A 13,639-nucleotide genomic window follows, 5' to 3' on the forward strand; every position below is an offset into this window, starting at 1 on the left:
TTGTTTCCTGACATAAAAACATAATTTTTATCTCCAAATCCCTATAAAGACCTAAAACAGTGGATGGTACAAAGGGTAATGGAGATAAAATGGTAATTATAAGTAAGCAAAGAGATCTTGTTAATAAGAAATGATATGAAACAAAAACAAAAAAACAAAAATGACTGGAAGAAAAAAGTCATATAGCAAAAGCAAAAGATAATAAATGGATAGGCCAAGCATTAATTAATGCCATATACATCGAAAGACTTTCAACACAAGAAAATTGTCTATAAAAGAACTCTCTGAGATCATTATGGAATGAAAATTTTGAAAATTAGTCTAATTCTTCAGAGTATAGATCTATATGAACCTCAAACCATTGCATTCATTTGCCATTTGGTAAATATTGTAATTGTACTACGATTCATATCTATTTCAAACGATATTAAAAATTCAAACTTGATATTAGGGGATATATAATCATCTAGGGTCCTTATAAAGTTGGAAACAACAAAAGCAAAGACATTTTTCTTCCAATTCTGTTACCATTTCTTATATCTCACCATGATAATTCATACTATGTAAATAAACTATTAGATCATTTTCTTTATACTTTCTATCTCCATGGAGATTATAAGATCATGCATAAATCACTTAACATCTTTTAATCTCAGTTTCCATATAGGTAAGAATCTAATCCATTAATCACTTACTCATTATGTACATTCATACAAGGTACAAAAGATACAAAAAAAAGAAAAAAGCAATCAAGTTCCTCAAGGAGCTTTTTGATTATTTCTTTATCCCACCCATACTCAGGGGATAAAATGTAAACAGAAGATATATAGAAGATAGGTGGTTTGAGGAAGAAAAATCATGAAAAATTAGAAAGAACCTTGAAAGGCTTTCTTTAGGTAAGCCAGGAGCAAAACCAAGATCTAAACTAGAAATTCAAAAGCAAAGCATAAAATATAGATAAATAGCTAAAAAGACAGAGGGACAGAAAAGCATAGCAGAAGGGACTATGCTAATTGCTAGGAAGATGAAGATAGAAATGGAATAGTCATTGGTTTAAGGAGTGTGCATTTCAACATGTATTCATACAAGTACAGACAAAATAATTCAAGTTGATTTTGAAGAAAAAGCAATAGCAGCTAGAGGGGAAATGTGGTCAGGTCAGATCAGGGAAAATCTTAGATAGGAAAGATAGTCTTTCAGTTGAGTTTCTAGGGAAATTAGGTATTCTAAGAAGTAAATTGAGGACAGAATGGATTCCGGATCTGGAGAACAGATTAGACAAGGACAGGAAAAGGGGAGATGAAATGTTGTGTGTAAGTAGAAGTGAGAAGAATTCTATGACTAGGACCAAAGTATATATGGAAGGCAATAATATACAGTAAAACTGCTAGAGCCAGATTGTGAAGGACTGAAAAATTCCAAAGAAAATAAGTATGTTTTTGATCACAGAGAATCTTACTTGAGTTTAGTGAAAAGGAAGTGGTATAAACAGCCTTCTGTTTTAGAAATAACACTAGCAGGTGGGGTAGTAGAGTTTAGCAAGGGGAAAGACTTGAAGTAGGGAGACTAATTAGGAGACAACTAAAAGAGTTTAGGAAAAGATATATTTTACACATTGAGAACAAGCTTGCACAAAAGCACAGAGAAGAGAGATGTAAAACACTAATTAGGTCAGTGTGGCTGCCATACAAGGTGTATAAAGTAATTTACAATAATCCTGAAAAGTTAAGCAAAAACCAAGTTCTGATGGGCTTTAAATTACAAATTGAAACAACTAGCCAATGAAAGTTTTAGAATAGAAGAATGAAATGATAACCCTTGCACCTCTGGAAGGCTATTTTGTCAGTTTTATAGAAGACGGATTAAAGCAGAGAAAAATATACCTCTCACAAATGGATGTACTTCTCACAAATTATGAAAGTAAAATGATGTAACTTATTCAAAAGACTACCCAGTTGTTAATGCTAAGCAAACATTTGTAATCCCTGGAATCCTCTGAAAATATGAAAAAAATTGTGCAGAATGGGAAGGAAAGGAAATGTTGCCCTGTAAGAGCATATCCACAAGGATGAAGTCAAAGACATACAAATATTTGTACATAATGTAAATAACATCATAATTTTTCTTAATAGGAGCTTTTAAGTACATGGCAATAGTCTCCATGTTTTAAGGCTATGAATCATACAGTACTATGAACTCAAAATACTAATAGACAGCTGTAAATAAGCAAAGATGGCTTGTTTACAAGAAGAAGCATAAAAGGAAAAATCAATTTTAACTGGAAGATATGATCTTACAAGAGTAAAGGATAAACAATGAACAAACCAAACATTAAACTAATAAGATAAGATTTTTTAAAATCTTCAAAACAGGTAAATCCTCCGTAAAGAAATTATGTGAAAAGAAAAAAAAAAAAAAAAAAAAAAAAAAAAAAACCTGTCCATGACAAAACTATTCTATATAAAAATTCATATTTTCACTTATATTCACAAAAACTTAAACTAATGAATGCTACCATTGTCAGGAACCCAAGATAGCATCCTTCATCTGAATGTTTAAAAATGTGAATGAGGGACAGAAGACCACCACACTTTCCCCCTAGGGATTTCTACTTAAATAGTGTTTTTCTCTAGCACTGATTTTCAAAAGCCTCAAATAGGAACAGGGATGAGGCCTTTTACAGGATAAATTCCTAGTCAGTATCCACACATGCAAAAAAATGACAGGATAACATTCCAAGAGTATAAATATTTAGATGCTGATATAACAAGAAGGCAAACTTATTCCAATTTAAGACACCTTCTTCAAACTTTAAGAAGTTGATGAATTTGTTATAACAGCTTATATGCAGAAATTGATAATGCTTGGAATAATCTGGTCTATCTATATTTTTAAGTAAAGTAAATCCACTTACCTGTCCTGCTTTACTAAACCGATGGCCAGCCAATATCATGTGAAAGGCAAATTTTCTAACCATGGGGCTCTTCATGTTTATAAAGCAATGTGCCGCCTGTTCTAATAGAAGAGCACTTCGAAGATCAGAATCCTAGTTAATGTTTAAAGAAAAATAAAAATATTAGTATCATTCCACTAAAAAATACTGCAATGCTTTCTTCTCTTGGATATTTGAATATTTCACTTAGAAAATTTTCATTATAATTTTTACATTTTTTCAATCAAATTAACCAATGTACTGATTTAAAGCCAGATATGACTATTAGATCTAAGAAAGTTTAGGAGTGAAACCATAAAAGAATGTTCTTTTTGTCTGCTGCTAGGATAATAAGCAAAAAAGGAATACAACTTGAAATTTATTTGCCCTTTGAACAGACCCCAATTATGAATGATATTTCTTTAATAATAATAGAACTGAATTTAATATCCTTGGAGATTCATTTCATCTGAAACACTCATATATTAATAGTTACTGAGAAAATACTAAAGGTTAAGAAACAGCAACTTCTTCCCAAACTTTCTCGAGGTTTTTAATTTTACATAAGCTGAACTTTCCATACCCTTCCAACTGTTTTGCTGCCAACATTTTCTCCCTTGTTAGAAGCAGAAAAATGCCAACTTTAAAGCCACTAAGGTGATATTTTATGGACCTTGAACTAATAAGTGTTTTATAGAACAAAGCTAAACATCAATTATTTTAAGCTAGGTGAGTATATATTTACAGATGCTAAGAATTTAAGGCTACCGGGGCAGTTAAGAGGCACCATAAATAGAGCACCAGCTCCAAAGTCAGGAAGACCTGAGTTCAAATTTAGCCCCAGACACGTAACTGCTTCAGCAAAAACAAATAAAAAAATAATACAACAAATGCTGTTTGTTTTCTAAGTTAATATGAGGGCCTCGAATTTCTGAATTTGACAGCAAGCCACAGAGTCAATGCTGCCCAGAGATCAAGAAAGATAACTATCAACAAATGATCAAGAAATCATTGATGGAGAAATGCAAATTAAGATAACTCTGAGATACCACTACACACCTGTCAGATTGGCTAGAATGACAGGGAAAGATAATATACAATGTTGGAGCGGATATAGGAAAACAGAGACACTGATACATTGTTGGTGGAATTGTGAATACATCCAGCCATTCTGGAGAACAATTTGGAACTATGCTCAAAGAGTTATCAAACTGTGCATACCGTTTGATCCAGCAGTGTTACTACTGGGCTTATATCCCAAAGAGATTTTAAAGAAAGGAAAGAGGCCTGTATGTGCAAGAATGTTTGTGGCAGCCCTCTTTGTAGTAGCTAGAAACTGGAAATTGAGTCAATGCCCATCAATTGGAGAATGGCTGAATAAATTGTGGTATATGAATATTATGGAATATTTTTGTTCTGTAAGAAATGACCAACAGGATGATTTCAGAAATACCTGACTTACATGAACTGATGCTGAGTGAAATGGGCAGGACCAGGGGATCATTATATACTCAACAACAATACTATATGATGATCACTTCTAATGGACATGGCCCTCTTCAACAATGAGATGAACCAAATCAGTTCCAATAGAGCAGTAATGAATTGAACCAGCTACATCCAGCAAAAGAACTCTGGGAGATGACTATGAACCACTACATAGAATTCCCAATCCCTCTATTTTTGTCTGTATGCATTTTTTATTTCCTTCACAGGCTAATTGTACACTATTTCAAAGTCCAATTCTTTTTGTACAGTAAAATAACTGTTTGGACATGTATACATATATTGTATTTAATTTATACTTTAACATATTTAACATGTATTGGTCAACCTGCCATCAGGGGGAGCAGATGGGGAGAAGGAGGGGAAAAATTATTGGAACAAAAAGTTTGGCAATTGTCAATGTTGTAAAATTACCCATGCATATAAAAAGCTATGAAAAGAAGGAGAGGAGAGGAGAGGAAAGAAAAGGGGAGGGGAGGGAAGGGAGAAGAGGGGAGGGGAAGGGGAGGGGGAAAGGAAAAGGAAAGGAAAGAAATCATTGATGACTTTACTCCAGTAGAATGAAGGGGTCAGAAACCAGAGTGAAAAGAATTAACTAGTAAGGAAAAGGAAAGGAAGTAGATGGCCTTCTCAAGGAGTTTAACAACAAAAGGCAGAATATAGCTAGAGGGAGAAGGCATGGATATGTTTATAGGAGATAGGAAAGCAGACTGTAGATAAGGAGAGTCCCAAGAAGTAAAGTTGGGATATGGAAGGAACAAACTTCCTGAGAAAATGGAATGTAATGGGATCATTTGTGTATGCCTTTGCAAAAACAGACATCTCTTCATGTGAGACAAGGAAAAAGAGAAAGACAGTGGCAGAAAACATCTCAGTGATATTAAATAAGGTGAAGAAAAACAGAGGGAGCACCCAATGAATGGTTTCAGCTTTTTCAGTGAAACATGAGACAAATTTCTCAGAAACGGATGGGCATTATGTAGGAAGTCTGAAAAAGTCTGGGAAAAACTGCTAGGGCAGTGACACAGTTAGTGTCGCTTTGAAGGCTTAATTAAGATTATGTAAAATAAACTTATAATGGATTCAATCAGCACAAATTCATCATCTTCCCCAAGTTTCATTGAGTAAAAAAATGCATAGAAATAAAGCAATGGATGATGAGGAAAATACAAGGCTGGGATTTGGATGAGAAAGATCTCTGATAGGATGAACAGGCAAGGGCCTCAAAAGAACAGTGGGGAGTTTAAGTAGTTCACCAAAGGGTCAAAATGGGGAAAGGAGGATAGTGTAGCAAGTAAATGAGTGATGGTAAATGAGTAAATGAGAGACCTGACAGATGGAGGGATTAAATATTGAGGTGAAGATGAAGGGGTTGAGGTTGCAAGATAGAAGAAAAGATGTTTGTTTTTTTTTTTTAAATCTCTGATTATCTATTGGCTACCACAGTTCCTGAAATAAAATGAGCAGTTATTAAAATTTGTTTACTGGAAGGAATTAAATTGAACTGAAACTATTTCAGATGAGAAAAAACAGGGGAAACAGGTTTCAGAAGGATCTTGACAAACTAGAAAACTAAGCTGAATGTAGATGAAATTTCAGAGAGATAAAATGTAAAGTTTTATACTTGGATTAAAAAAATTCAACTTCCTAGACATCAGAGAGAAAAGACATTGCTGAATAAGAAATTTATTAAAAAAAAAAAAAATCTTGGTTTACATGCATGGGCTGTAAATCAAATAAAAATCAATAATTTATCATGGCATCCAAAAAAACTAATATAACCTCAAACTGTGTGTCAGCTTCTCTGACTACACATCTAGAGTACTGTGTATATTACTTGGTATCACATTAATGAATCCCGAGATAAAGTGCTATGATACATACTCTATATGTTTCAAGGATATTGAAAAGGAAAGGTTCAAATGCTACAGAGAAGTCAAAATGGATAAAGACTGAAAAAAAAGATGACTGGTTTGAACAATACAGAGATCATCATTGACCTTTCAAAAAGCAGTTTCACTTGAGTGTGGGAGACAGAACATAGATTCCAAGGTAAAGTGAATGGGAAATGAAAAACGGGCAACAAAAACTATAACTTTTTGGTTTTTTCCTAGGAGCTTAGGTACAAAACACAGAAATACAAGATGATTGTTTGAGGGAATGGCTAGGTGAAGTGAAAGTTTTTAAAGGATAGGGCAGATCTAGGAATGTTTATATATAATAGAAAAGTAAACTACTGATCAAAAGAATGTGAAAATTAGAAAAACAAAATTTGACAAATAGCCTTTAGAAAGCTTTTATTAATGTAAAATTAGAACATTTAGACATTATGATATAGACTATCAACACAAACATATAAATAAAAAAAAAAGGAAGTGAAATGTTAAGAATATATGCTTTTAAAAATCAAAAGTTAAATATTTGCCCAATTTTGTCTAAATTCTAAAATTGGATGCAGTGAAAACGTGGGTGTTCAATACTATTCAACAGTAATTTAATTCTCTCTCTTTTCTCCTTCTTCCCCTCCTTCCCAATGAAAAGAGGAAAAAAAAAATCCAAGCAACAAAGTATAATCAGGCAAAATAAATCCACACATTTGCCATGTACAAAACATGATCACTGAAACATTTTTTTTTTAAAAACACACAGAAGAGAACAGAAAGGAATTAAGAAGAAACTAAAGATTATCAAGACAACCTTGAAAGTAATATGCTGTGAACTGACACTGAGTAAAGCAAAACAGAACCAAGAAAACATTGTACACAGGAAAACAGGATTATGTGATGAACTATGATAGACTCAGTTCTTATCAGTTCAGTGATTCTAGATAATCCCAACAAATTTTGGATGAAAAACGTCATCTGCATCCAAAGAGAGAACTACGGAGATTGAATGTAGATCAACACATACTATTTTCACCTTTTTTTTTCCTTCATGGATTTTTCCCTTTGTTCTGATGAACTTGATTCATATGGGGAAATGTAAAAATAAGAAAGGACATGTATAATTTTTTTTAAATTGTTTTTACATGTAACTGGAGAAAAATTTTTAAAAGAATAAAAAAATAAAAGTAACATGTTGAATATGTATGCGTGTGTGTATGTAATGTGTTTTGGTTTTTTTTTTAAGCTGTCTATAATTAAAGTTTTCAATTTCACATATAATACTTATTTTCTTCTAGTTCCTATATAAAAATGTTATGGGGGAAGGGGAGAAAGACTCATTAAATTAAGAATGTTTTTGAAAAAAAGTTTTAATGTCTTCAAAGATATTTACTACTACCAGAAAAGAAAATGAGTCAATCATATATTAACAATAAAGGGTACAAGAGATGGTTTTCATGACTACTGATTCCCACAGAACATCAAGAGAATGAGGTAATCCCCTACAAGATGTGTGGTGAGATTACAAAGACAAGCACCACTCAAGATTAGAAAGAATGGGTGAATCCAAACTATAGTAGAGAAAGAAACCATATTCATGAAATCACAGGTCCAAAGTACCAAAGATGAAAGCATCAAAACCGGAAAGGCTGCATACAAATCCAAATATTGAAAGCTAAATCTTCTTAATTTATAAGTAGCTTAAGTAATCATATATGTTCATTTCCTTAAAGAATAATTGGTTACTCTCTTTGTCATAAATATCACTTAATTTGTTATATAATAAGATTTTAATATGTTTGCATAAAATAGAGTACACCAAATTATCACTATAAAGATATATTGCTCCTTTTAAAAACTGTAAATTAGTCAGAATAAAGCAAGTAGAAGTCAAAGGGTCAATACCTCACTGGTCAACCGAATCAGAAGAGCAGCAGCTTCTGAATATTTGCTTTGGCTTTTTAATATTTCAGCACTAAGCAATACACATCTTTCGGCTAACACCATATTCCTAAGGAAGAAATTAAGAAATATTACAAAAATTTCTTGGAAATCATACATCAAATCACAATAAAACAAACTTAACAACTTTAAATTCTAGTTTTCTAATAGGCATTAATGTCCTCTTTCTGATAGTATAGATAAGTAAAAATTACATCAGAAAGAGCTGCACAGAGAAAGCAAATGTTTTGCTGGAAAAAGATCTTGCAGTGATAGTGATAGAAATTACACTTTCAATACACATATGGTAATAGTTAATTAAGAAATAAAAATTGTTGTAAATAGGAAAGCTGGCATCATCTGTATGCGTTTATGTTTCTTTTTCTTTATCTAAAAAGTGCCCTTTGTTGATTATATATTGGATTAGTTGCCATCTAGAGGAGAAAGAGAGATGGGAGGGAAAAATTTGGAACACAAGGTTTGCAAGAATCAATGCTGAAAAATTATTCATGCATGTTTTGAAAATAAAAAGCTAAAATTAAAAAAAAAATAAAATTTTTAAAAAGTAGTAGTATATTTGATTTTGACTATTTCAAAAGAGTGATCTCCCCCCCCCCCTGACAAGTATGTTTAGGACTTTGAGGTAAACTTAGAAAAGGGGGTATTAAAAGTTAAATGCTCCTTAGTTAATTGACAATAAAGTAGGAAATAAGGACTGTTTATGTTACCCGTATGTCATCAGGTTTTGTGGAATCACCGCATAATTAAAATTAGAGAATACATTATATAGGATTATTTATTGTAGAAAATATTGGCTCAAGACTGCATGTACGATTTCATTAGTATAAGGAAGACCTACCCAAATGAGGAAATGGTTTTTACCAATGCAAATTGGCACCTTCTCTAAACTTGAAGTCTAAAAAAACTGCCGATAGTATTAAAAGGTAAAGTGAGATAGTATTAAAAGGTAAAGGAGAGCACAGATAGTATATTAAAGGCAAGATTTGAATCCAAGTCTTTTGGGGTCTAAAGAGAGCTTTCCATTAAAGCTCTACTACACTACCCCCTCAGTACTGATATATAAAAATTACAACTTGATGAAATACTCAAACACAAAATATAAGGAAATTACTTTATAGAACAGTTTGTGTTGATGGCACTGATTCACTGTAACAAAATTTTATCTATTTTTAGTAATTACAAGATAATTATTTTATATGAAAAGAGCAGTCAAAATTTTTTCTTTTATTTTCATCAAAAATTTTATAATTAAAGAATTTATAATGAAAAATTTATAATTTGTAATGAAAGAGTCCTATGATTTTAAAATTACAAAAATTTCACTCCTTTTTATTAACTAATTCTCAATAAGTATAGTTTATTATTTCTTAATACCTATACTATCTTGAAGCCACCCAAAAGTAGAGTTCTAATGGAGATTAGTGAAAGAGCTTATTTTCACGAATTTTAGCATTCATTTGACTATAATGTTGTAAATTCTTTAAAATACCACAATTTTCTTAGGTAGGCAAATTTTGCCTCATTTAAAATCTAAAACTAGTGAGAAACCTGACTCAACTAACTTTCATTCTGGTGATCTGAGATAGATAACTATCTCAGGTCTTCCAGGTATGAAAAAACAATTAGATACTTCATTTTAAAATCCAGCAACTTAATAAAAAGTAATCTTTATCCAAAAATGTATAAAAGAAATTTCAAAATCACTTACTTGCATATATCCCTGTATGTCTGAATTGCTGTATCCATGTAATGAGCAGGGTAAGGCCTGGGTGCTCCAGGCTGAAGAAAAGCTGACACTGCTGCCATTTCCTGAAGCGAAATAAAATATGTTTTATGCTATTTCAGAAGAAATACCATGTTATTTACTAAATCAGAAGCTTTAAATACTTTAAGTGGATTAGACAAAGATAATCTATGGAATTACACAAACTTCTACTTCATTGAAATTTAATCCAAGTTCAAATCTGGTCTCAGACACTTAACACTTCCTAGCATGTGACTCTGGGCAAGTCACTTAACCCCAGCCTCAGGAAAAAAAAAAAGAAATTTAATGTAATTAAACTTTAAAAAAAAAAAAGTATATCAAACACTTCAAGTCATTTAATGATTCTTAAAAAAAAGGAATATTTTGCATATAATACAAAAGGAAGCATCTCATTTTTCGGACATTAAATGTTTGAAATATTTTCTATAGGGGTTGAAAGTAAATAGCATTCAATTTAAGGTATAACAGAAAAAATACTGCTTTAGAAATTAGGAGAGTCTATTTCCACTCAGCAACTAAGCATTAAAATAAATACAGTCAGCAGTTATCATTTGATAAATAAACAAAAAACTTAAGGAAATCAAATCTAATATATTGACCCATTTTAAATTCAGAAGTATAACACCAAACTCCAAATTATGGTTGGATAATTTTAAGTCCATAAAGTTCAATTACATCATGTTTTAAAAAAGAGACTGATCTTCCCTATACTCTCACTCATGCTGGAAATGTACCAGTCACTTACCTAATCCCCTCTCCCTCACCCTTAACCCTTAGAGCTTCATTCAACCTATCTGTGTCAGTCTTAAAAATAATACTTGATTAGCTTTATTCCTACTGAAGATGAAAGCACCTGAGCTTAAGTGATTCCCCAACTTAAGTATCCCAAGTAGCAAGAACTACAGGCATGCTCCACCATGTCAGTCAGGCTAAAGGGCAAAAAAATTAAAGAAGCTACTTAATTAATGCTTATATAGTCCTAAGGAATCTTCTTTTGCAGATCTTAAACTATTATATATTTCATAGCCAAAGCTTTTAATTTAAATGATCTAGGGATCATAAATTTTATCATTGTTTTATACCAACCAAAGCACCAGCTGCATATAACATTGCTTGATCATTCAGAAAATCCTTTTTTGCAGTATGATAGCAACTGTATGCCAAGTCATAATGTTGCACTAAAAAACACAAGTCAGCCATTTTCCTGATTTGTAGTTCTGGTGCTTCTGGCGGATATCTGCAAATATATATTAAGAAAAAATATTTACCATTTATATTCTCCCCTTCAAAATATAAACCATCACAAAATGTTGATAAAGTCACTCATATGATTAAAATGCTTCCTGTCACAAGGCACCCACCACCAAAAATATAGTTTCATTTCTCCAAGACAGTTAGAAACAGAAGGTTGCTTCCATATTTAATTAGTATATAGCCCCACAATGGGAATTCCTCCACAGCATGAGGATTTTCTCTGTGGCCAAATTATGAACATCTGGGAATCTTGGCTTAATTCAGGAACATTCAAGTTTTATATAATCTTAAACACTGCAGAGAAAAGCCAGAAGGGATTATATTTTTATATAAATAAGTTGAATTGATAAAACTGAAATGTATTACTAATGTCTTCATACACACTTTATATTAAATCAAAAAAGTTTCATAATAAGCATTAAGGTTTTAAAAATCAGTTTTAAGAAATTTTACTATATAATAATAGCATCCTAGCTTGAAGATACCTTAGTTTTGTCATTTATAAAAAAGAGGAGGTTGTACTCTCAGACTATGAAAAGTCATGGCATTACTCCAATATAGGATGCTACCAAGAATAAAATACATTTGATTCTGTGGCTTCCATCTCAAGCTACTCTTGTATTCAGCCCAATTTCCAGTTTCCTGTGGGAAGAGGAGTATCATGTACTAAGTCATATCCTATATATTCCAGTGATTCTAAACTTTTATTTCAGTAGATTAGTTTAAAACATTCTCTCCTTACCTTTATCACCCAGGATCCTTTCCTCCTTTGAGTTTCATGTAATTCTGATCTACAACCTAATCAAATCCTGCAGTTATTGTCTATAGACCTCTAGGACATTCTTTTTTATTCTTAATAACTTCAGTAACTGGCTCATAATTTTTTCTCTTCTGTTCATTTCCTTGGTTCAAACTTGAGAACTTCCAACATATACACTGGCTCTCCCTCAAACACCCTGACCATTCAGTTCTTTAAGCGACTCACTTCCCATGACTTATTCCTGCAACTGACGTCAGCTACACATATGATCATATCCTTCTTACCAACAATCACAAATGTATCAATTCCATGTTCAAGAACTCTAAAATCTTTTTAGGTAACCATAATCTTCTGACTTTTCAAGTCTCCATCTGCCTACCCTTTACCAAAACCTACTCTTCATCTATATCCATCACTTCTACGTCAGCCACTCTTCAGTTCTCTTCCAGGTCATCTCTTCTGCACTTGCCACACTCTATTCTTAACCCATCTCAATTCGGTGAAGAACCAGTTCAATTCTACACTGTCCTCTTCAGTCCCTAGCCCTCTAATCATACTGACAATCACACCATGCCCATACCTTAATCATGGCTCCATTCTACAATCCTCTGCTGCTGAACCAAAGTGAAAAAAATTGCATAACTGTTCTGGATCTACTACAAATTTATGTTGTACAAGTTAAACTGTGTCCTCCATACCACAAAGTAACCCTCTTTTATTAATTTCCTATCCCACTCTCCATGAAGCTCTCTCACATGTTTTCATTCCTCTCTCAGTCTCCACTTTGCCCTACTCTCTCAGCTGAGCTCCTTGCCTCCTATTTTACAGGGAAAAAAATTGAAGTCATTTACTGGGAGTTCCCTCTTATCCCCTCCTTCTTTATCTCCTATCATATAGATCCCTGTTGCCACTATCTCCAGCTTTACCATTCTTTCACATGTAGTGGCCTTACTCCTTATAAAGACTAACCATTCAACTGCACAAAAGATCCCATTCCATTCCATTTGTTCTTACAAACTGCTATCACCCCCATTCTATCATTTTTTAAAAATTCTTCTATTGATTCATTCCCTACCACCTTCTAACACTCCCATGGCCCTTGAAAAACCCTCACTTGATCTTTTATCCAATAGTCATCCGATATCTCTTCTACCTTTTTCTTCTTGAAAAGGATGTCTTCCATAGGCATCTCCATTTCCTTTCTTCTCATACTATTTTTAACCCTTTATAATCCAGTTTCCAACTTTATCATTACACTATAATGGATCTCTTCAAAGTTACCAATGATCTCTTAATTGGTAATGGCCTTTTCTCAATCTTCACTGTCCTTAATATCTGTATCAACTTCTGAAACTGCTGATCAATTCTCCTTGATATTCTCTTCTCTCTACATTTCCAGAACACCACTCTTTTGATTTTATTCTTTCCTATCAAACAATTCCTTCTCACAGTCCACAGATACTCCTCTGTATCCTAACCTTTTGCCATTGAAGTCCCAAAGAGTTCTGTTCATAGTCCTCCTCTCTTTCCCCTCTCTTACATTTCACTTGGTGATCTCATCAGCTCCTACAGATTTA

General features: G+C 32.8%; 1 protein-coding gene across 4 annotated transcripts in view; it reads right to left on the bottom strand.

The window, feature by feature from the left end:
• The window catches only part of TRAPPC8 (trafficking protein particle complex subunit 8), a 129,026-nt gene that overhangs the window by 62,789 nt on the left and 52,598 nt on the right, over window positions 1-13,639 (bottom strand). For all 4 annotated transcript variants that reach the window (XM_074277233.1, XM_074277225.1, XM_074277218.1 and 1 more), the window contains 4 exons: window positions 11,135-11,285; window positions 9,992-10,092; window positions 8,227-8,332; window positions 2,915-3,046 (listed from right to left, as the gene is read on the bottom strand). In XM_074277233.1, the coding sequence (XP_074133334.1) occupies window positions 2,915-3,046; window positions 8,227-8,332; window positions 9,992-10,092; window positions 11,135-11,285 (490 nt within the window). The remainder of the gene's footprint in view (window positions 1-2,914; window positions 3,047-8,226; window positions 8,333-9,991; window positions 10,093-11,134; window positions 11,286-13,639) is intronic.

Source organism: Sminthopsis crassicaudata, chromosome 1 (assembly GCF_048593235.1).
Source record: "Sminthopsis crassicaudata isolate SCR6 chromosome 1, ASM4859323v1, whole genome shotgun sequence".
Lineage (NCBI taxonomy): Eukaryota > Metazoa > Chordata > Mammalia > Dasyuromorphia > Dasyuridae > Sminthopsis > Sminthopsis crassicaudata.